This window comes from Sorex fumeus, unplaced genomic scaffold (genome assembly GCF_029834395.1).
Source record: "Sorex fumeus unplaced genomic scaffold, SorFum_2.1 ptg000036l, whole genome shotgun sequence".
NCBI lineage: Eukaryota > Metazoa > Chordata > Mammalia > Eulipotyphla > Soricidae > Sorex > Sorex fumeus.
Genome location: NW_026606093.1, coordinates 16,909,000 through 16,933,772, shown reverse-complemented (window position 1 = coordinate 16,933,772; position 24,773 = coordinate 16,909,000). Strand labels below are relative to the sequence as shown.

Sequence of the window (24,773 nt, the reverse complement as noted above, 5' to 3'; positions counted from 1 at the left end):
ATTTATTTTGTATTGTTTGTTATGAATAAACTGCTGAAAATGCTTCAAAAAAAGTTTCCTCAGAGGAAAATGTGTGAAGATTGTTGTAATTCACTCAGGGTCCATTAAGCCCTTCTATAAAAGATCACTAACATGTGGTTGAAGGTTGAGCCTTGTGTGCATATATATTATGTGCACTGTAGCACTGTCTTCCCATTGCTATTGATTTGTTCGAGCAGGCACCAGTAACGTCTCCATTGTGAGACTTGTTACTGTTTTTGGCATATTTAATACAACACAGGTAGCTTGCCAGGCTCTGCCGTGCGGGCGAGATACTCTCGGTAGCTTGCCGGGCTCTCCGAGAGGGGCAGAGGAATCGAACTCGGGTCGGCCATGTTGGCTGCGTGCAAGGCAAATGCCCTACCGCTGTGCTATGTAGCTCGCCGTGATCATATTCAAAACTGATATACAGTTAATTAAAATAGTACTAAACTTGGCAAAGAGCTGAAAGGGACATTTTTGTGTGAAGGAGAGGAAGGGGAGTACAGGGAGGAGACACCAAAGATGAAGAAACAGCTTTTGACAAATACTTTGGTTCAGTCTAAAAAGGCATTTCCATTAGGTTCCTCGACTTACTGCTGTACTAAAATTCTGGGACATTGACTGGATATTGTGCCAAATTATATATTCAAATTCCATCTAGGCAGTGGGAAATTCGAAAGGTATTACCATAATCAATCAGATGTGCTATAATGTGGCTATGCTTTTAATAAATGTGCAAAGGTTGCATGGTCAGTTTTCCATTTGATTAATCCCTCTGGCAAGAAAGAATTAAGAGTACTTAAGTCAAAAACCAGCAAAAGCTAAACATGTTATAATGTGATTTTCTGCACTGAGGCCAATTTCTTTTCTGAGCAAAACATTTCTTGAGATGATAATGAAAGTCAATAAGAAAATGGGATCTGCCATACAAATATTCAACTATAAACTCTCTTGTCAGGGAAGCATCTATTGTGCAAAACAAGGTCAAGGTCTACATAGTATCTGCCATTATTTGCAGCAAATCATCCTTTCAAGATCTTGTTTGCATTATTTTTCTACAACAGACGACAAATTTTCTTTTAAGAAATTTATCATCAAATGTTCTGTCTATTCAGCATCAGTGTACTAGACATTCCTAAATCCAAAAAGGGGTAATTCTTCAACTCATTGGACCTGGGTTCGATTTCTCTGACCCTTTCAGAGAGCCCAGCAAGCTCCTGAGAGTATCTCGCCTGCTCAGCAAAGCCTGGCAAGCTACCTGTGACATATTCATTATGCCAAAAACAATAAAAAGTCGTCTCACAATTTGTTGTGAGACATTACTGGTGCCTGCTCGAGCAAATAGATGAACAATGGGAGTACGGTGCAGTACAGTGTAGTGCATTAGCAGATATAAAGATCGAAAACCTTGTACTTTTTATAAGATGAAATAATAATATCTGATATATTAGTGGAAAGGAAAAAAATATTTGGAGATAGAATATTTGGGAGAGGCAAAATACATATCCAGAGCCTCGGAATTCATTTGACTTGAATCTCCTCAGGGAGTACTTCTTAAAAGCCTCCTATGTGCTGAACATGTTACTGAATTCTGGGCGTAGATCTATGAGAAAACCAAAGTCAGTGTCACTGTGGAGCAAAGTTTTGAGAGAGTTGTGAGAGGTAGGCATTGGTTAAATTGCTTGAGTTTATGATAGTTTTAACATTCTGTTCAAAATATATCAATGCCCAGATTATGAGCTCATTTTTCAAGTTAGGCAGAAATCCTCAAGGGAAAAAGGGAATAATACACATGATTTTCTTATTACATCTTGCTAAAAATCACAACAAAGAGACTTGAGAAGTTTCTTTTTATTATTTTTAAAAAATTTTTTAAAGAAGTTTTAAAGATTAAAAAAAGATGTATTATTTTAGTTGATGTGAGATAGACCCTTACAAACCTGATGGCAAACCTAAACACTCATGAGTAGGTGTCAGTCATACAGTGTTCCAACACCTATCCCTCCATCAGTGTACATTTCCCAGCACCAATGTCCTCAGTTTTCCTCCCATCACCCATACCCCAGCCTGCCTCTAGGGCAGGCACTATTGTTCTCCCTCTTTCTCTTTCTTTCTCAATTTCTCTCTCTCTCTTTCTTTCTCTGTCTCTCTCTCTTTTGGGGCATTGTGGGTTGCAATACAGCTAGTGCAAGGTAGTCATTTATATCCATTAACTTACTCTTAACAGCCAGTTCTTGCCCAGGCTGATTGTTTCCAGCTATTATTGCCATCCTGGTCTCTTCTCTATCTTACCTACTCTCCACCTCACACACACTTGTGGTTGATTCCACAATTGACCAATCCTCCTAGTCCCTGTTTTCCCTGGATATTGATATTTCTTCTATAAATTAATTCAGTCATTCTATATATATCCCTCTCTTTCTGACTCATATTATTCAGCATGATTGTCCACAAGTCCTTTTGTAGGCAAATTTTATAAATTCATTTTTCCTAAAAGCTGAGTAGTATTCCATCGTGTAGATGTGCCACAGTTTCCTTTTTTCTTTATCTGTTCATCTGTTCTCAGGCACGCAGGTTGCTTCCAGATTCTGACCATTGTGAATAGTGCTGCAATGAGCACAGGAATGCAAATAATGTTTCAGCTATATGCTTTTTTTTTTTTGAGTCTTCGATTATATTCACAGAAATGGTATTGCTGGGTCAAGTGGGAGCTCAATTTCTAGTTTTTTGAGGAATTCTCATATTGTTTTCCAAAAGCTGAACTAGTTGGCATTCCCACCAATAATGAAGGAGAGTCCCTTTCTCTCTGCATTTCTACCAGCACTGGTTGCTTTTGTTCTCTTGGATGTGTGCCAGCTTCTATGGTGTGAGATGATATCTCATTATAGTTTTGATATACATCTCCCTGATGATTAGAGATGAGGAGCGTTTTTTTCATGGGCCTTTTGACTTTTTGAATCTCTTTTTTGAGAAAGTTTCTGTTCATTCTTCTCCTATTTTTTGATGGGGTTGGAGGTTTTATTCTTGCAAAGTTCAACCCGTGCCTTGTATATATTTGATATTAACCCCTTATCATAACCACTTCACATCTCTTGCTCTCTTATCAAAGATTAAATGATCATAAATTTGAGGGTGTGTGTCAGGATATTCAACTCTGTTACATTGGTCTGCAGATTTGTTTGTATTCAAATACCATACTGTTTTAATTATTATCACTTTTAATTACTACCATTTTGTAGTACAGTTTGAAGTTAGAGAAGGTGATGGTTCTGATCTTTTCCCCAAGGATCACTTTAGCTATTCCAGGGGCTTTAGTGTTCCATATGAATTTTTGTAGTGTTTGATCAAATTTTTTAAAAAAAATGTCATGGGTAATCTTATAGGGACCACATTGAATCTGTATAATTGTTGGGAAGTATTGCCATTTTGACAATGTTAATTCTCCAGTCCATGAGCTGGAGATATTTTTCCATTTCCTTAGGTCTTCTTTTATTTCTTGAAGCAGTGTTTTGTAGTCTTCTTTGTACAGGTCGTTTACCTCTTTAGTTGATTCCAAGGTACTTGATTTTCTGAGGCATGCTTGTGAATGGGATTGTTTTCTTACTATCATTTTCTTCTCTTTCATTATTTGCATATAGGAAGCCATTGTGTATTGATTTTTGTAACCTGCTACTTAACTATACAAATCTATTGTTTCTAGAAGATTTTTACTAGAGGCGTTTAGGGTTCTCTAAGTATAGTATCATGTCATCTACAAACATTGAGAGCTTGACTTCTTTTCCTATCTAGATGCCCTTAATATATTTTACTTCCCTAATAGCTATGGTGAGAGAATGCCCTACCCGCTGTGCTATCGCTCCAGTCTCTGCCCCCGCGCCTCGGTGTTCCTTCCCGGAGTCCCTTGGAGGGGAGCGGGTTGAGCTTCCTCCCCGCCCCGGCCAGGGCTACGGCAGCCGGAGACCTCCAGGACCAGCCACCACCATGCTGAGACCACTCTCCGCACACCTGAAGGTACTGGCAGAGGGACAAAGCCACGCGGGTTCCGGGGCCGAGACCTCCAAGCCTACTCGAATTGGAGTCGAGCATCTTCCACCCAGATCCTCCAAATTCCAGTAGGCGGGGGTCACACCCACCACCTGGCCCCCTGGCGCCGTGTAATCCCATCAGCGGCCAAGACTCAGAGACTATAAAACCAAGATCCCGGAACCGCGCGGCCGCGAATATTATCTCATTCCTACTTTGGACAAACTTGCAGGCTGTCGAATGTAGCCTGCCCACAGGGCAGAGTCTGGCAAACTCCCCGTGGCCTACCAAATATGCCAAATACCAGTAACAATGATGGGTCTCATTCTCCTAAAGAGCCCTGAATATAATCTCAGGGCTAGGATGAAAGAGACGTTACTGGGGCCTGCTCGAGGCAATCGACGATTAACAGGATGATGAAATGAAATGAAAAATGAAAATAGCTATGGTGAGTACTTCCATTATAGAGTGGTGAAAGTGGGCATTCTTGTCCCTGATCTTAGAAGTCTTTTAGGTTTTCCCTATTGAAATAATATTGCCATGGGCTTGTGGTAGATGACTTTAACTATATTGAGGAAAGTTCCTTGAATGCCCATTTTTTTGATATTTTTATCATGAACGGGTACTAGATCTTGTCAAATGATTTATTTGCATCTATTGATATAACCATCTTTTTGTTCGAGTGGGCCCAGTAACGTCTCCATTGGAGACTTTGTTGTTACTGTGTTTGGCATATTAAATATATCACGGGTAGCTTGCCAGGCTCTGCCATGTGGGCAAGATACTCTCGGTAGCTTGCCGGGCTCTCCAAGAGGGGCAGAGGAATCGAACTTGGGTCAGCCATGTTGGCTGCATGCAAGGCAAATATTCTACCGCTGTGCTATCACTCCAGCCCATTGATATAACCATATGGTTATCACTTAATCACTTAACTTCCTGTTAGTCATCGATTTGCTCGAGCGGGCGCCAGTAACGTCTCCATTCGTCCTTGTCGCATGCCAGTGTAGCCCAATGGCATCTGTTCACTCTGGGAACATGAAGAGCCTCAAACCGATCGTTCATGATCTTGATGAAGAAGTCTGACCATCTGGTAGGTGGGCGGCCATGCGGTCTTTTGACATCTCGTGGGATCCAGTCAGTAACAGCTCTAGTCCAGCGGTCATCTTTAAATCTTATTACGTGACCAGCCCATCTGATTTTCGACACCTTGGCAAATGAGACAGCATCCCTGATTCTTAATCGTTGACGGATGTCGGAACTCCGGATTCTTTCTCTCATTTGAGTGAAACGTGATATTCCAAGCATAGCTCTTTCAATTCCTCTTTGGAAGACCCAAATAGCATTCTCATCCTGTTTACGTAGGGCCTAGGTCTCTGAGGCATATGTTAATGCAGGAAGAACAGTGGAATCAAAGAGATGTGCCCGGAGCCAGAGGTTCTTCGTCCTCTTAGCTATTTCTTCGACGTTCTTGAAGGCATTCCAAGCCGCTTTCTTCCTCCTGTACAGCTTGGGTGCCAAGTCATTTATCATGTTGACTTCTCGACCTAGGTACACATAGCTGTTGCATTCGGATATGGTTGTTCCATTGAGAGGGAATGGGGCATCAGGAACGAGGCTGTTTCTCATAAACATTGTCTTCGTAAGATTCAGCTGTAGTCCTACCTTTCCACACTCACGGTCAAAGTCGGCCAGCATTTGTGCCGCTTGGCTGATGTTTGGTGTTATTAAAACAATGTCATCAGCAAAGCGGAGGTGGTGTAGTTGCCGACCATCTATCTTCACTCCCATTCCTTCCCATTCCAGTCGTCGCATGGTGTTCTTGAGGGTGGCACTGAAGAATTTTGGTGAAATGGTATCACCCTGCCGAACCCCTCTCTTGACATCAATGATTACTTCTTTGTAGAATGGTGAGATCCTGGTAATGAATCCGCAATACAGCTCACGGAGGATCTTGATGTATTGGGCTTGAATGCCCTGATTGGCTAGGGCTTCAATGACCGCTTCCGTATCAACAGAATCAAAGGCCTTCTTTAAATCAATGAACGTTAAACAGAGCGGCATCTTGAACTCCCGAGAAACCTCAATGAGCTTGGTTATCGTGTGGATATATATGGTCGATGGTGCTGAATCCTTTGCGGAACCCGGCTTGCTCGCATGGCTGTCCTTCATCTAGTGTTCTGCCAATCCTATTTAGGATGACTCGAGTGAACAACTTGTAGATGACAGACAATAGGCAGATCGGGCGATAGTTGCCAATGTCATGGATGTCTCCCTTCTTGAACAGTAGTATGGTCCTGCTGGTTTTCCATTGGAAGGGAACCTTGCATTCAGACAGGTAGCATGTGAAGAGCCGAGTCAGTGTATTGATGAGTACTGATGGCAGGTTCTTCAGGTGTTCAGGTCTGACCTTGTCTGGGCCAGGTGTTGTTCGTTTCTTTACTGACGAAATGGCGTGTCGGATTTCGGAAGGGAGAACGTTGGGAATGACATATCCATCCTGTGGAATTTGGTATGTCGGCAAGTGGACATGGCTATCGAAGAGATTTGAGTAGAAGTCATGGATAATCTTCTCCATTGCCGTTCTGGAGGATGTGATGGATCCATCAGGACGTCGGAGGACCGTCATCTTGGTCTTGTAGTTGGCGAAGGACAGGCGGGTGTTACGAATACTTTTCCCGGCTTCTGCCGCATCTACCAGCACTTCTGCTTTTCTCTCTTTGAGGTCTTCCTTGATCGCATCTCTGCACTGCTTTGAGAGCTCGGACGTTCGCTTGCGGTTGCCTGAGGCAAGCGCCAAACCACGTTGGTGAATAAGCTCAAGAGTTTTCGAAGATAGGCATTTTTTTGTGCCTATCTCTCTCTTGGTGTTCCTCGCACAATCATGGAGGTGCTGAACCAGTCGAGCATATTCCTCATCAATGTTGTCAAAAATGGCATCTTCCCATGTTGCCACAGTAGTGCCAAAGAGCTCCCAGTTGGTGGTCGTTCTGGGAATTCTCTTTTTAAACTTTGCAGCCCTTTCTCTCCGCTCTCTGAAGTAGAATTTTGCACGAAGGAGACGGTGTTCTGATCCCGTTCGGAATTTTGGAATAACAGCGACATCGGTCAGGCAAAACCGTCGATTGAATATGACGTGGTCTATTTCGTTGTGGAATCGTCCACCAGGAGACTCCCATGTCCAACGTTTAGATTATGCCTTCTGGAACTGTGAGTTACCATGAATGGTCTTGGTCGACATGATGAACTCAGACAGTCTCTCACCCTGTTCGTTCCATTCTAGGCCATGGGTCCCGATGTGAAGTTCTTCGGCTGATCTTCTCGGTCCTATCTTGGCATTAAAATCACCCACAATGATCTTGTAGAAGATGTGGTCTTCTTTATAGAACTTCTCCAGCTCCATGTAGAACTTCTCGATTTCTCTTTCAACATAATGAGATGTTGGTGCGTAGACAATGAAGATAGAAACTGCTGGCAGTGAGCCACATCTATTCAAATGTAAACGTCTTATTTGGGTTGTTAGGCATTCGAATGAATCAATGCTCATGGCCAAGTTTGTGTTGACAAGGACACCGATGCCTCTGACACCTCTTTCATCGCATGTTCTGAGGATCAATTCTCCAGTGTCGAAAACGGCATGGTGAGATTCGTGCCTTCTTGTCTCGGTCATACCAATGATGTCGTACTTGATCATTAGCACTTGTACCATCAGGTCCTCGATGGATGCTAGCCTTCGTGCATTGAAAGTACAGACGATCATTTTTGTCACTACCTCCACTACCCAGTCGCCTCCACACTCCAGGACGCTTTCCAGACCCGCGTGGCAGCTCCGGCTGAGACTCGCACGACTGGAGACCCACAGAACAAGATAAGCGGAACTCTCCAAGACTTTGGACTCCAGGCTCAAGGGACCCAGGAGAGAGAGATACTCTGCTTGCTCCCACCAACCACAGGTGACAAAGGGATTCTAATCAGGAGCCCCACCCTATCCTGCCCTGTCTGCTTCTACCAACCATTAGAGACCCAGGGATCGGATTGCACACAGAAGACCCACCCTACCCCTACCTGGACCAGATAAATACCCGCACTGGCAGACCTCCATTACGGACACTACCTCCACTACCCAGCGGCCGCCTTGGTTATATTTTCTTTTATTAATATGATGAATTATGCTGACTGACTTGTGAATGTTAAACCACTCTCACATGTCCAGGATGAATCCCACTTGGTCATGGTGTATGATCCCTTTGATGAGATGTTAGATTTTTTTGGCTAATATTTTGTTGAGGATCATTGCATTTCTGTTCAACAGGGATATAGGCCTGTATTTTCTTTTCTTTTTTCTTTTTTGTGACATTTGTCTGTTTTGATATCATATGTGCTTCCTAGAAACTGTTTGGAAGTGTTTCTGTTTCTTCAGTTTTATGGAAAAACTTGAAATAGGTCCTCTTTAAATATTCAGAAGAATTCACTGGTGAATCTATCTGGACCTGCGCTATTGTTTCTGGGAAACTTTTGAATACTCTTCAACTTCCTTGATAGTGATATAGTTCTATTCATATATTTCAAATCTTCTTGGTTCAGCCTTGGGAGGCTATAGAAATCCAGAAACTTATCCATTTCTTCTAGGTTCTCTTGTTTCATGGCAAACATACACTCAAAGTAATCTCTGATGATCTTTTGAATTTCTCTGGTTTCTGTTGTGAGGTCAACATTTTCATTTCTGATTCAGTTTATTAGCATACTCATTCTCTCTTCCTTTGTGAATATTCCTAGTGGTTTATTGATCTTGCTTATTTTTTTCAAAGAACCAGCTCTTGGTTTGATAAATATTATGGACTGTTTTTGTGGACTCCCAACTTGTTGATTTCTGCTCTGTTTTATTATTTCTTTCCTCTTGCCTGGTTTGGTCTCCTTTTCTTGGTCATCTCTAGGATCTTAAGCTGTGAAGTCAAGTAATTTATGTGGGTGCTTTCCTCCTTCCTTATAAAAGCTGCAAGAGTTATAAACTTTCCTCTTAACACTGCTTTAGCTGTGTCCCACAACTTCTGGTAGATCGTGTCCTCATTCTTGTTTGTTTCCAGAAATCTTTTGATTTTTTTCTTTGATTTCCTCTCTAACCTACAGGTTGTTCAGGAAGGAGCTATTTAATTTCCAGGTGTTTGATTTGATTCTCTATTTCTGTGGGTGATTAGCTTCTATTTTCAGTGCATTGTGGTCTAAAAATATGGTTGATACAATTACTATCCTCTTGATTTTATATTTTTTCATTTTTCATAATTTTATTTATTGAATCACTATGAGGACAGTTACAAAACTTTTGGGTTTAAGTCTCGGTCATACAATGAAACACCCATACCTTCATCAGTGCTCATTCTCAACCACCAAAAAACCCCAGTATACCCTCATCCTACACCCTCCCCCTACCTGTGGGGCAGATGATTTCCACATTACTCTCTCTCTACTTTGATTACATTCAATATTTTGACAATAGCACAGTGGGTACGGCGTTTGCCTTGCACGCAGCCAACATGGACGACTAGAGTTCGATTCCTCCGTCCCTCTCGGAGAGCCCAGCAAGCTACAAGAGAGTATCTCGCCCGCACAGCAGAGCCTGGCAAGCTCCCCATGGTGTATTCGATATGCCGAACACAGTAACAACAAGTCTCACGATGGAGATGTTACTGGGCCTGCTTGAGCAAATTAATGAACAATGGGAGGACAGTGACAGTGACCCCAACGTCAGATCTGCTGAAAAGGCAACAGTAGACAATTTGTTTTCTATTGCTGGTTATGAATAACATATGATGTTGTGCGACTGCAGTAGTGGTGTGTGATTTTGAAATTCCGAAATTTTAACACTTAAATCTGGAGGGATTTCTGCCAAAACCTTCTGGATTCCGAGATTTGTTCCTGAGTCTCTGGGATCATGGACGTTAAGCAGCTTGATCAGGAGCCAGAAAGGCCATTTATGGGCAGCGACTTTGGGTCTCGTTGGGACGAGGAAGAAAGGACAAGCTCTACCCCCATCCCATGAGGCCCCATGTGTCTCGTCACTGCAGGCCCAAACTTGACTGTCCAGTGGCCTCTGGAGGATGGCGGCCACCGGGCCACCAGGGGGAACAGGCCAAGGCATGAAATCTATTCCCATCTGGGGTGGCCCAGCACTGGTAACCTACTTCAGAAACCCGACACATTCCTGCCAAAAGTCGCTGGGTTTCGAGATTTTTTTTCTGAGTCTCTGGGATCATGGCCATTAAGCGGCTTGATCTGGAGCCAGAGAAGCCATTTGTGGGCAGCAACTTGGGGTCTTGTTGGGAAGGGGAGGAAAGGGCCGGCTCCACCCCTATCCTGTGAGGCCCCGTGTGTCTCGTCACTGCAGGCCCAATCCTGATTGTCCAACAGACTCTGGAGGATGGAGGCCACCGAGCCGCCTAGGGGGAGCAGGCAAAGGGACAGCACCCTTTCCCCACTGGGGACAGTTACCTACTTGGGGTCTTGACACATTTCTGCCAAAAGCCGCTGGGTTTCAAGATTTTTTTTCTGAGTCTCTGGGATCATTGCCGTTAAGCAGCTTGATCAGGAGCCAGAAAGGCCGTTTGTGGGTGGCGACTCAGGGTCTTGTTGGGACAGGGAGGAAAGGGCCGGCTCCACCCCCATCCCGTGAGGCCCTATGTGTCTCGTCACTGCAGGCCCAAACTTGACTGTCCAGTGGCCTCTGGAGGATGGCGGCCACTGGGCCGCCAGGGGGAACAGGCCAAGGCATGAAACCTATTCCCACCTGGTGTGACCCATTGCCAGTAACCTACTGCGTGGTCTGGACACATTTCTGCCAAAATCCTCTGGGTTTCGAGATTATTTTCTGAGTTCCTGGGATCATGGCCATTAAGCAGCTTGATCAGGAACCAGAGAGGCTATACCTCCAATTATATAGCTGAGCCCGAGGTGGTTTGTGGGTGTGTCTCCCACATACCTAACTTTTGGCTGTTTGCTTTCTTGGTAAACTTTGCCCCAAGATTTTGGACCTGGCCAAAGGCACATCAGCAATTTTGGGGTATCTGAAGGCATCATCAGGCTGCTGATGTACTCACCTCACAGGTACAAATTGACCTGCTGGTGGCACCATACCCCCCCCCCCCTTGATTTTATTGAGGTGTGTTTTGTGGCCCAGCATGTGGTCTAGCTTGGAAAGTATTTCATGTGCATTGGAGAAGGAGAAGAATGTGTATCCGGCTTTTGGCAGAAATGTGTCTGGACCGCACAGTAGGTTACTGGCAATGGTTCACACCAGGTGGGAGGATTAAAAATCCTGTATGTGTCTACTAACTCTCTCTCTTCCATTTCTTCCTTCAGGGCCAGTACTTCTTGCTGAGTTTTAGTCCTGCTGATCTACCAAGAGGTGAGAAAGTGGTGTTGAAGTCTCCATGTACTCCTTGAAGTTTACTCGCAACTGTTTTAAGTATTTTGCTGGCCCTTAATTGGGTGCATATATGTTTAGGAATGTAATTTCTTCTTGAGGTAGCACAGTAGCACTGTCCTCCCGTTGTTCATCAATTTGCTCGAGCGGGCACCAGTAATGCCTCCATTGTGAGCCTCGTTGTTACTGTTTTTGGCATATCAAATACTCCACGGGGAGCTTGCCAGGCTCTGCCATTGGGCAAGATACTCTTGGTAGCAGAAATATGCTCTCTTCTTATCAGCCTGGCACAGGAGTCCACTACTTGTTGCTTCTCTTTCTGGAGCTAGTAGGTTAGATGTGTAATGATACAGATTTTTTCTTTTTACTTTAAAGTGGTCTGGCATATAGCCAACCTAGGTTTAATCTCCAGCAGTCCATGGATCTCTAGACTACCATGCATCTCTACAGGCTATGCATCTCTATAGGCTTTTCAGTCTGAGGTTCTTCACTTTTAAAAGGTAAAGTAAAGTAAAGGCCCTCCCGTTGATCATCGATTTGCTCAAGCGGGCCCAGTATTGTCTCCATTGGAGACTTTGTTGTTACTGTGTCTGGCATATCGAATACTCTCGGTAGCTTGCCAGGCTCTCCGAGAGGGGTGGAGGAATCGAACTCGGGTCGGCCATGTTGGCTGCGTGCAAGGCAGACGCCCTACCTGCTGTGCTATCGCTTCGCTTTTAAATCAATTATCTTTCTCTCAAGCATGAGGGAAATTGTGGAGGAGCCCAGGTGTGCAGGACCCAGGGCAGAGATCTCCAAGCCTGCTCAGTTCGGAACTGGGCTTCCTCACCCAGATCCCCCATCTTCTACATATTGGATTTTAATAATTTGCCTTTGCTGTCCCTTTGAATCTTATCCAGCCTGAAATCTATATTGTTGGATATTAGTATGGCCACACCAGGTTTTTTGAAAGAGTTGTTTGCTTGAAAAATTGTTTTCCCTCCTTTGGCTTTGAGTCTATGTTTGTTCCAACTATTCAGATGTGTTTCTTGTATGCAGCAGAATGTTGCATTTTTAATGCCCCATTCCCCCCTTCCCTTCCTTCTGTGATTTACATTTATGAAACTTGAGGTTTTCCTTTAAAGTCTCATCCTGTTCAGTTTTCTGGAGAAAAGAAGCATGTCTGTGACTGGATATCATGGGACATGCCATTTAGACTGTGACCACAGACACTGAGCAGTAAAGGCAGGAAGGAAGAGAGAGTGAGAAGTTTGGACACATGTTCATGGCTCTAGCCCCTGATGCCTGCGCCCTGAGATATTATAGAAGAGGACAAACAGCTCAAAGAAGTGATTGGAGAAGAACCACATTCTCATCACTGAGCTGGGAGATGCAACCCACACACTTTGTGTGGCAGGGATACTGACCAGAGAGCTACTCTACAGCTGGACCCACTACAGCAGCTCCAATGAGATTATCCTGTTTCATCCAGGAACTGATTAGAAGGTGCAGCTTCCTAGTGGGAACAGCCAAGAGAGATGCATGTACGAGTTTGGACCTTCTCTTCCTAGGCCTTACATACAACTGAATGTATATAGTGTGCATTGAGTGTTGTCTGGGTAACACGTGGAATGCATTAGCAGAGGCACATCATAGAAACAAAAATGAGAATAGAGGGACCAAAGTGATAATACAGCAGGCAGGGCACTTGCCTTGTAGGCATTCAACCTGAGTTTTATCCCTGGCACCCCATAAAGTCTTCTGAGTCGACCAGGAATGATCACAGAGTAAGCCCTAAGAACAGCCAGTTGTGGCCCCAAAATTAAAATAGACAAATAAGTGAGAAGAGAAGAGAAGAGAAGAGAAGAGAAGAGAAGAGAAGAGAAGAGAAGAGATGGTTGGGGAACATGGGGACCATTCCAAGCAGCGAAGGACTCTAATTTGGAGTGATATTAAAATGATTAAGGCTGAGAAAGGGAACCACTCTGGCTGAAGTTTCAAGGGTGCGGCACCAGAGTGTTTGTCTGAAATAAATGTCCTATGAGAAACTCAGATTTTAAGTCCAGTAGGATGTTTTTTTTTTTTTTTTTTTTTTTTTTATTTTTTTGGGGGGGTCACACCAGGCAATACATGGGGTGACTCCTGGCTCTGCACTCAGGAATTACTCCTAGTGGTGCTCGGAGACCATATAGGGTGCTGGGAATCGAACCCGGGATGGCCACATGCAAGGCAAACGCCCTACCCGCTGTGCTATATCACTCTAGCCCCAAGTCCAGTAGGATGTAACCAGAGACTGATAGGACTTCGACAGTCTCCAGCAAATAAGGAAATGCAAGAGTAAATAGGTGTGGTTTGAAGTAGGCTCTGAATGAAAAGTCTTTGGATGCTAGGTAGGAAAGTCCATTAATGACAAGCATGGGTGGGGGTGGAAATGAACCATGGACAATGGACACTAACTCTAGATAAAATTGGGATTTCAATCTCTTTGGATTTGCCACATGCATATTCATTTCCTGTATTCAGTAGCACTGTAGCATTGTCCTCCGGTTGTTCATCCATTTGCTCAAGCTGGCACCAGTAACATCTCCATTGTGAGACATGTTGTTACTGTGTTTGGCATATCGAATATGTCATGGATAGCTTGCCAGGCTTTCCCTTGCAGGTGAGATACTCTCGGTAGCTTTCTGGGCTCTCTGAGGGGGCAGAGGAATCGAACCTGGGTTGGCCAGGCTGGCTGCGTGCAAGGCAAATGCCCTACTGCTGTGCTATCGCGCAAGCCCTGTATTCAGTAATAAAAATTTTCACTAGGTAATACTTAGAGGTACTGTTGAGGATTTAAAAGACTACAGGTGATATTTTTAAAATACAGAGAAAAAATTAAGTAAAACAGGTACTTAAAATATATTGTTCGGATGTTTTTATTATTAATGCAAGTAATCTTTATTACCTATAAGTAACCTTATTAGAGTGAACTACTCTTTCTAAAATAATTATACTTTTAAGTTTATAAAAATATTAATGAAATTGAAAGATAAAAGACATGCAGATATTTAGCAGAATTTGCAAAATTCTTAGTAGAATTAAAATATTTTTACATAAAACCATAAAACAACACCATATACTCCTGTTATGTCTCTTTTGCATATGTTCTGCTATCAGACCTTTGTTTTCATCATTTCACTCCCAATTAAATTTTTCTATAGTAATCAGTACTTATTGTATAAAAATATATTCTTCAACTTGATGGACTTTAAATTCATAGCCTACAATCAACTATGCCCCACCAAAGTATAAAGACTATACTATCTCTCTTCTCAAAAATGTCTTGAATTTTCATAATTCAATTCCTCTGCCCACAAAATTCACTTCTTAGTAGTTTCTCAGAAGTTACCTAACTTTTGGAAATTCAAGATTACTTTAATAATATTCTCTCAACAGAAAATGGGATGAGTACATAGTACAATTTTGTAGACCTCTACATAGTTTCCCTATAACCTACTGAGGTCTTCTGGAAGACTATATGTCACCAGATATAATTTCTTTGCTGAAACCTACCCACATTTTATTTTCTCACCATTGGAGGAATCGTCTGCTCTCAGAGGGTTTATTGCTGAATAACTTCCTTGGAAATTTGTAACATTTGGCTTTATGTCCTATTTTATGCTATGGTCTTTTCTGTCCCTCCCAATACTACTTAAAGTTTTAACCAAATATGTCTTATTTTCCACACTGAAACTGCAGTTTAAGAGCAAGAAATGGTTTGGTAATCTTTTTATTCTAAGTGTCTAGTTCAGAATCTGATATGACTAAATGAATATAAAAATTATAAGCTCCTTTTTAGTGTTAGGAAAACTACCTTACTTTCACTTTAAAATTTTCAGAATCTTAAATATAATAGAACCTTATAAGGAACAGGTAAATAAGAGTAAACACTTATGTACTATGAAAGGACCATCAAGTGTCCAAACCATTCCCTATGAAAACACCCCAATTAATTTTTATGTAGGTAGGCAAAGCCTATTTTATGAACTCTAGGCAAAGCCTATTGAATCAATTTTGTATAACCTTCGCTCAAAATCCATTCTCCATTTTTCTCTCTAGAGAAGTCCGTTTTCTTTTGAATGGTTCTTTCTCTCTGCTCATATTTCTCTAAGTTTCTTTCAATAAAAAACAATTTTGCTTCACTGAAAAAATTAATAAAGTAAAATTAATTTACTTTAGCCTGTAATTTGGGAAATAATTCACTCTGTATCCTTTTGGTTTTATTTTAAAATTATTGTGTGTACCGCTCTCTCCCCACTTCCCCATACACATCTTAAGATCTGTAGAAAAATTGAATGTGACTATTGTCCTAAGCCTGTAGGACCATTGGATAACCTAAACCAGATAAACAGTGGGACTTTCTGTCAGCAGATGATACCAGTACTCACCTGTCTGTCAAAGGTGTGATCACTAGGCGTGGTGTATTTCCTAGGTACTCATAGGAATATAGAAACTGGGCATCACAGATATTGGCAAAACAATGTTTATCCTCATCATCCCAGCGATGACGTAACTGGGATAGCCAGAGGAAGGCCTGAGCATTGTCTACCTAAAGAGAAAATATCAGAGTAAGTAAGTGAATTACAGCATCATATAACAGGGAGGGGAGGTTTTTTTATCCTTCCTAAATTTTTATTAGTGAAACACCATGAGATAAAGTTGTAGACTTACAAATTTTTGTGCTTGGGTTTCAGTTATACAATGATCGAATAACCATCTCTCCACCAGTGCCCATTCTCACCACCACCAGTCCCAGTATCCCTCCCTCCCCCCATCCCCCCATCCCACCCTACCTCTGTGGCAGGGCATTCCCTTTTGTTATCTTTCTCATTTTGAGTGCTGTGGTTTGCAAAAGAGACACTGACTGGCAATCTTGTTTGGTCTGTAGTCTACTCTTATCATGCATTTCCCATCCTGAGAGGAATCTCGCAACACCCTTTATTTGGTGCTCCCTTCTCGATCTGAGCTGCCTTTTGCCCTAGAGTGTGTGGCTGTCCTCAAAGCCATAGAGTAATCCTCCTGGTACTTATCTTGGCTATTCTAGGGTGTTAGTCTACTATTTTGTTACTTTATGTTCCCCAGATGGATGCAATCTTTCTATGTCTGTCCCTTTCTTTCTGAGTCATTTCGCTTAGCATGATACTTTCCATGTAGTACCACTTGTATATGAATTTCATGACTTCATCTTTTCTAACAGCTGCATAGTACTCCATTGTGTAGATGTACCAAAGTTTCTTTAACCAGTCATCTGTTCTCGAGCATTCAGGTTTTTTCCAGATTCTAACTATTGTAAAGAGTGCTGCAATGAACAAACAAGTGCAAATGTCACTTCGACTATACCTTTTTGGCTCTCTGGGGTATATTCCCAGGAGTGGTATTGCTGGGTCCAATGGGTGCTCAGTTTCTAATTTTTTGAGGGAAGGGAGTTTTAGCCTGTATTTCAGAACACAGGAATGTTTAGCTGATTAGATGTTGTTTGCCAGTAAAAAGCAGGGAAACTTGAAAAGCCGGGCATAGAAAGTACTATTTGCATAAATATGGACGGAACATGCAAGGAAGAAAGAAAAGTCTCCTTAACAAAAAAATAATGTTGGGGGACAGGGAGAGGGACATACAAACAATTTGACATATAAAAACATTCATTCAAAATGGATTTAGGACTGGAAACAACTATATCCATAGAGGAAAACAGGTGATGTACTCCTGGAGAGCAATCTCAGTATTTGCAAGGGTGGAGAGGTAGTACAGTGGGTTGGACACTTGTTTTGCATGCAGATGACCCAGGATTAATCCCTGATATTCAATATGGTCCTCTGAGCAGCCAGGAGTAATTTCTTAGCAAGACGAAGTATGGTCCCAAAATAACAAACACTTGGAGACTAACTAACTAACTAACTAACTAACTAACTAACTAATGAAACAAAACCAAATATAAACAAATGATATTAAGAAAACTAAAAAAGTTTATACAATGTAAAAAACAAGAACACAGAAAGAAGCTAAACAAATGAAGATGAAGATGATATTTGCTGAATGTTCAACAGGCATTAATACCCAAAATTCTTAAATAATGAACTTAACAGAAAACAGTTTTAAGTTTTTAAATGAAAAGACTTGAATAACCACTTCTACAGAAAAGTTTAGGTGCATAAGGACATGTGTGATATTACTGTTATCAAGGAAATGAAATCAAAAGGAAAATGAGTATCATTTCAGACCTGTGAAAATGGTCTGTAGCAAAAAGACCAGAAACAAGTGCAGGCAGCAGCGAGCTCCGGAGACTGTGAAGGATACGGCTGTCAGTGCCTGAAGAGCAGATGGGGCCATAAAATTTCTGCATGAGTGAATGTTGGTCTTCCTGGGATATTCTGTCTCAGGGGGAGAGCCATTAAATGGAACTGGCCAGCTGCCCGCTGTGGAGCATCAGCCCGGAATGGGACTCCTGAGAATGGCAGCAGTGAGGCTCAGTGGGCAGAGCCAACGTAGCTCTCGACCTCTCAGAGCTATGGGTGGTGGCAGAGTTTTACAGTGACTGAATAGGGTTCTTTGGGTCCAACACAGTGCCATTGGGGAGCACAGGTCCTGGAGTTGTGGGTAGCCTGGGTTCCCACTATGGGGCCCTGGCAGGGAGTCACTGGTGGAGGGGGGGGGCACTATCATTTCTTTCCCAGACAGGCCCATGCATTTGCAGCATATTATGGAGGAGGACCTCCCTGAGCGCCACTGTCTGGAGATCGCAGATTGGGGCTTGTGACCCCTGGTCAGGTTCTACTGGGTTGGGTTGGTGGCTGCGGCCGCCCAAAGCACCCACACTGCAAATGGTAGTCGCAGCTCTGAACCCGCCTGATCCCTGCTGGGTCGTCTGCTGCCATCAGCACTGGGGCCTAGGGGGCTTGGCACTGGCAGGCAACCTGGACCACAGGGATAGTGAATCAGCAGCCTGATGGTATGCCCAGGCTTTCTGACACCTCCAAATCACCGGGATTTCATTGTGGGATATGCAGGATTCAACAACATATTCAACAATATGCAGGATCCAACAACTCAGGGCCAAGTTTTCAGAGAAAAGAAATTAAACCACATAAAGTAAGGTATGGGGTAGAGTGATAGCACAGTGGGAGGGCTGTGCTTCCTGAGCCGGGTTCGATTTTTTCCACCCCTCTCGAATAGCCAGGCAAGTTAACGAGAGTATCTCCCCTGCAGGTCAAAGCCTGGCAAGCTCCCCGTGATATATTTGATATGCCAAACACAGTAACAATAAGTCTCACAACGGAGATGTTACTGGGCCCGCTGGAACACATTGATGAACAATGGGAGGACAGTGCTAAGGACAGGGGCTAAGTGCTAACGTAAGGTACAGAGGAACTATGCCCAAAAATTATCTCTGGTTCAGCCTAACAAGCTCATTTATTATAAATAAATCTCAAAAGAGATCAAAACCGGCAGTTAGTCTTGGAGCTGTGCAAGGCTAAACATGAGCTGCACATTGGAAGGGAGCAGGTTAGCCCAGTGCCACCTGCAGAGTCCTCAGCAGTCACTTTCTCCCACAACCCAAAATTGTCACCATGCCCTGGGCGTGACTCTGTCATCTCAAGACAGACCTCACCAAAATATTAGCCTGTTGAAAATTTCAGTATGCGGGTTTTGTGATTGAAATCTCTGGGCTTTCTCAGGATCAGGATGGGCTACCCCCCTATGCACCTGTATTTCCAGAAGCCCTGGCAGTCACATCCAACCCCCAAAGCCACCACCTTGTTTAACAAAAAACTATTCCAGCTGCACCATTATGATAAAAATACTGAACACTCTGAACAAACACTATGACCTCTTAGCACTTGTATTGCAAACCATAATGCACAAAAGGAGAGAGAGAGAGAGAGAGAGAGAGAGAGAGAAATAGAGAGAGAGAGAAAGAAGAAAGTGCCTGCCATAGAAGCAGGCAAGGAGGGGGTTAGGGTAAGGAGTGCTGGGTAGGAAACTGGTGGTGGGAAATATTCACTGGTGGAGGGAAGGGTGTTGGAACCATTGTATGACTAAAACCCAATTATGAATATCTTTGTAATGATATATCTCACAGTGATTCAACAAAAAAGAAAAGAAAAAAAGAAACAAGTACAGTAATGTAAAGAAAAAAGGCATGCTCATACACTGTTGGTAGGAATAATATAAACTGGTACAGTGATTGTGGAAAATGATCTGAAGAGTCTTAAAAAGACGAAAAAAAAAAGAAACTACCATACAACATAAAAATAGGACTCCTGCATGTTTTGTAAATAATATGAAAATACTAATAAGAGAAAATGTGTATTCATGTTTTCACAGAAGCATTATTCACAATATTAAAAAATCAGTATAAATGTCGATAGATGGATATCTGGATAAAGAAATTTTGGTATTGTATCTAATAAAATACTACTCAGCTATTAAAAATGATAAAATCTTGTTCTCTGCAATAACATGATCTTAACTTGAGATGATTATGCTCAACAAAATAAGTCAGAAATAAAAGGCGAAACATAAATAAGAAATGAAAACCAAACCAAACAAACACAACAAAACTGACTCAGTCTCAAAAAAATAGGGGGAGAAGAAAGGATATTTGGAAGAAGGAATAGAGTATTTCAATGGCCAAAAAACTAGACGTTTGGTGTGCATGTATGTATATTGATTAAGCATGTGCACATATCAAAAGATGAATACATAGTAACAAAATTATATGATACTGTAAGACCAATGGCATATCAAAAAATAGGCCTTTGAAAAAGAATCATCTGTTAAAGATCTTTTGGGAAAGTTAAGAGGGGTAAAGAGTCTTTCCTTGAAACAACCCAAATGCCCAATTACAGATGAATGGATATAGAAGTCATGGTGTATATATACATAACGAACCACAATGTATCTCTTAAAAAGAACAAAATTGTGCAATTTGCTGCAACATGGATGAAACTATAGGATAACATGCTGAATGAAGTCAGTCAAAAGGAAAGGGATAGATATAGAATGATCTCTCTCATATGAGAGACTTCAAGATATACAGCAAGGTAGCAACAATGGTCCCAAGGCAACAGAAGGGGAGAATTGATCCATAAAATTGAATTGGCAGTGGATTGGGGAAAAAGGACTCTAGGATCCTTAGGATAGGAAGGGCTATACTGATGATGTGTGTGGTATTGGAATTATGTGCATGATAAACCATTATTGTATATCGCAAAATCTCAATATAAAAAATCAAATCTAAAATAGAAGTCATGGGAATCTAAAAAAAAATTCCTTCCTTAGAATTCTTTTAGAAATACTATGTGAAAAATTACATACACACCCTTCTCCTCAATAATTCTACCTGGAAAATGTATTCCTGTAATATTAAAAATATATTCCTTTATTATTTAAAAATATGAGTTTCCCTGATTACCATTTTTCTGAGGGTTTTAAATGAGTGGTCAATGTGATCCCATCCCAACTCTCTGGCTAGTAGAAAACCTGGGAATTTAGTGTTTTAGCCATATTTAAGCTTTTCTCTAATGTCAGCACTCATAGTTTAATCATTCACTTTAATAAGGGACATTCCTGGATGTTTTAAACTCACCTTCTGAGCAATCATTTTGGACACTACATCGCGGGCATGTACATCAATGGTACATATGGTCATAATCTTCTGTCGGTCTCCCTTGGAGAGCTGGCCGATCAGCATAGTGATAAGTGTTTTAAGTTGGGCCACCTGCTTTTTATAATAGTCTTTCATGGCATTCTCATAACCTTCCTCCAGTCTTGAAAATGTAATGCCCACCTCTGTTGTCCACCAGATCTGAGTGCAGGTCAGAGCCACCTATGGCACCAAGAATCACTTAATAGTAAAGTTGACAATAGAACTTCCTCCAAAACATACCCACTCATCTCACATCTCAGAATTTAGTTAGTTGAATGGCATACACTCCTTCCCTTTCTCTTCCACTAGCACTGATTATGTGAATCACATGCACTAAATATCCTTGATGTCATCAAGTTGGCAAACCACAAATGGAGAAAGAACACTGCTCTGAGAATGATTAAGGACTAACTCTGTTAAATATCACTGATTTCTAGAACCTGTTACACTAATCACACTCCACTTCACTTTTACTTTCTAAGGGTGCCATCTTTCTCATGCTTGAGGAGATAATAATATGTTGGTTGATCATTTTAATGAAAGTCTGCTCTTGAAATTATTTTGGTCCAAGCATTCTAGTTTAGTGAGTCATCTAGTTTACTGATTACCTGTGGCATACTATTACATGTTGAAAATATTTACTTTTTTATTTATTAAAACCAATAATATCAACATGTCTACATTTTAAGACAAAAATGAGTAATACCAAAACAAAATATGAGTCATATGATTTGCATTCTCAGAGATTCAAAATAAGTGCATAGAAAATGATTGAAGAAAATAATATAGAAAAGAATAGTTTTATTATTAATTATTGACATTTTTTCTTTTTTTTTGCCATTTGGGTCACACCCAGCAATGCTCAGGGGTTACTCCTGACTCTGCACTCAGGAATCACTCCTGGTGGTGTTTGGGGAACCATATGGGATGCTGGGAATCAAACCCGGGTTGGCTGTGTGCAAGGCAAATGCCCCACCCGCTGTGCTATTGCTCCAGCCCCTATTAATGACATTTTAATTACAGTGATCATATGTAGTATCATTTGCTTAAGAATAAAATGTTCTAGAGATATTGAAAGTAGGAGAAAATAGGAGCCAGTGATAGTAACTGCCTTGCATATGGCAGAACCGGGTTCAATTTTCGGCATCCCATATGGTCCCCTGAGCATCACCAGAAGTGATTCCTGAATGCAGTCAGGAGTAATCCCCGAGCATCGCCACATGTGCTCTCCAAAAACAAACAAAGGAGAGTAAGATGAAATACAATTTCTTGCCTCAAAAATCTGGCTTAGGTAAAAAAAATTAGATAATTATTCCTTTCATAAAATAGCAAATCTTGTTGGAAAAATAGTTTAAAATAATTGTTCTTTATATTTTGCTTTTGGATTTTGGTTTTGGCCTTGCATTTAGATGCATTGGCTAAGGTGAAGAAATTATTCTTGTATTGAATTCCTGGATAATTTTGCCAGTAGCTAAATATATATACATACACATATGTATATTCCCTTCTGTAATTCAGATTTTTTTCCATTTTCTTTTGCCATCCTCTCAATAAATACTTGCCATCAACATTTTTTCACATCTTTTCATAATTTTGTTAGGTAGTCTCTTATCTACATTTTCACTGAAACAGCTTCACCAAGTTTATGGACATTCCTCAGTCTTTCTAAAGCCAAGATTAAGGTATATAGCAACATAAAATTAAAGGCACACAGCAGTTTTTATCCTTACCTACTGTCAATAGTTTTTTGGTATTTTTTTTTACTTTCATGATCATCATCTCCTACTTTGCCTTCTTTCTAAAAAGGTACTGCTTTTCTTTCTACTTTCACGGTCCTTCCTTGACAACTCAGTGTTTTAATAATAAACAAGAAAGCATAAAAGATTTATATAAGAGGGTATACAAATTCTATACATTCACCTAAATCTAAATATTTTACAAAGGTAACTACATATACTCCTAAGACTTCAATTACCATCAAGGGATTTTAATCTCCAAATATATAAACTCTGCTATTAACAAGAGGGAGGACAATATTGCAACCCGTCTCTTTGTAAAAATTCCTATTAGTTCTCTTTTCATTCATTTTATCCTCATAAAAATCCTATAAATTATTCAACTATATCAAAGAATCTAGTCAGATTTCCTTCTATGGTCTGGTAATAACTGTCATTTAGTTCCTTCTCCAGAATCCATCTGCTGTTGCCATTTCTTCTGACCCTTACTATTGCTTCAGCTAGTCCTAGTTCCTCTAAATTTCATAAATCATGATCCTTGATTTTCGTCTTTTGCCTGATGATAGGGATATTTTTGGTTGTTCCTTACCTCCAACTTTGACTTGCTAAGTCCTATTAAAAGTAGGAGCATGTATAAACTTACATATTGTATTCTTCAGAGAGAAAACCCCTAGTCACTAAATATATGAATGAGTACACTGACTTTACTATTATCATGCCAGGTCTTATTAGCAAGTAACTAACTTTCACACAAGCCTGTAAACCCTAGAAGGAAGGGATTTCTTTGTCTTGTCCCTGGATTATGTCCTCTATATTCAGTACAGAGCTTGGCATATCCAACGTAGATTGGTCCAATCAGTTGAATTTTTTACACTTTATTTTTACTAGTGCTAACTAGTAATGATAAGATGGATAATCCTGGATTCTCCAAGGTAAGGTAAAGGTTGAACAGCATCATGCATGGCAATCATCCTGCTACCTCCATCTAAACCTATAGACCATTCTTTCCTGAGTCTGGAGAACCCAATACATTGGATATGTGGTATCTTGTAAAGTTACCAGTCAAGGTCACTGAGAAAGAAAGGCTAGAGTTGAATGGAAGCACACAAATGTCCCAGGCAGGAGAATACCTGAGCTGGGTAGTCAAAGAGCCACTGTTCCCTTGGCTTCTCTTCATATGCAGTGACACCTTCTGTCATCTCATGCCTCACAGTGGCCTTCATGTGAGCAAGAACATGGTTCAACCATATTTCTACCTTAAAGACAAAATAAAATAGCAGGCAACTCTATTAAACATCGAATTTCAAGAAGCTAGGGTAGATAACCAACATCAAAGAGATGTCTAGCTGATGAAACTCCCAGGTAGATCAGTCTCCAGACTGAGAACCCTAGGGCCTTCTCAGGATGGGTGCAGGCCAAGTCCCCAACATATAGAAGGCTCAGAAAACCTACTGACACTCAATATCTTCCAGCATACAAATGGCCCAATTTCACACATCACGACTAATCTCAAAGAGATATCAGGCCAATGAATCATCCCAGTTCCACAGCTCCTAGAGAATGCGGCCACACATGCATGATCACACAACTTCTAAATTTCACAATACTGATTGCTGAATGGCTGTGCAGAAAATCACATGTGAGTATTGCATAGTAGCTCACAAGGCTCAATGAGATAAAACATTAACACAGAAGTCTCAGCTAGCACCAAACAGCTTGGTAAATCCTCAGATAAGGACTTTAGTAACACCACTGTGAGATATAACAATTTCAAAAATGTTCTTTTTCGATAATTTTGTTTGCCCATTTTTGGTAGCAAGCAATATAAGGTAAATTATTTTTTATCTAACAAGGGGACAGGCTTGGTGGGTAGGTATGAAACTAGAGACACTGGGTAAGAAAAGGTTATATT

The 24,773-nt window shown here is 41.3% G+C and overlaps 1 protein-coding gene across 1 annotated transcript in view; it reads right to left on the bottom strand.

Moving 5' to 3' along the window:
* DNAH9 (dynein axonemal heavy chain 9) overlaps window positions 1–24,773 on the bottom strand; it is a 577,218-nt gene that overhangs the window by 356,517 nt on the left and 195,928 nt on the right. The window contains exons 24-26 of the mRNA XM_056117744.1: window positions 23,992–24,117; window positions 21,066–21,305; window positions 15,868–16,028 (exon numbers count right to left, since the gene is read on the bottom strand). Of these exons, the coding sequence (XP_055973719.1) occupies window positions 15,868–16,028; window positions 21,066–21,305; window positions 23,992–24,117 (527 nt within the window). The remainder of the gene's footprint in view (window positions 1–15,867; window positions 16,029–21,065; window positions 21,306–23,991; window positions 24,118–24,773) is intronic.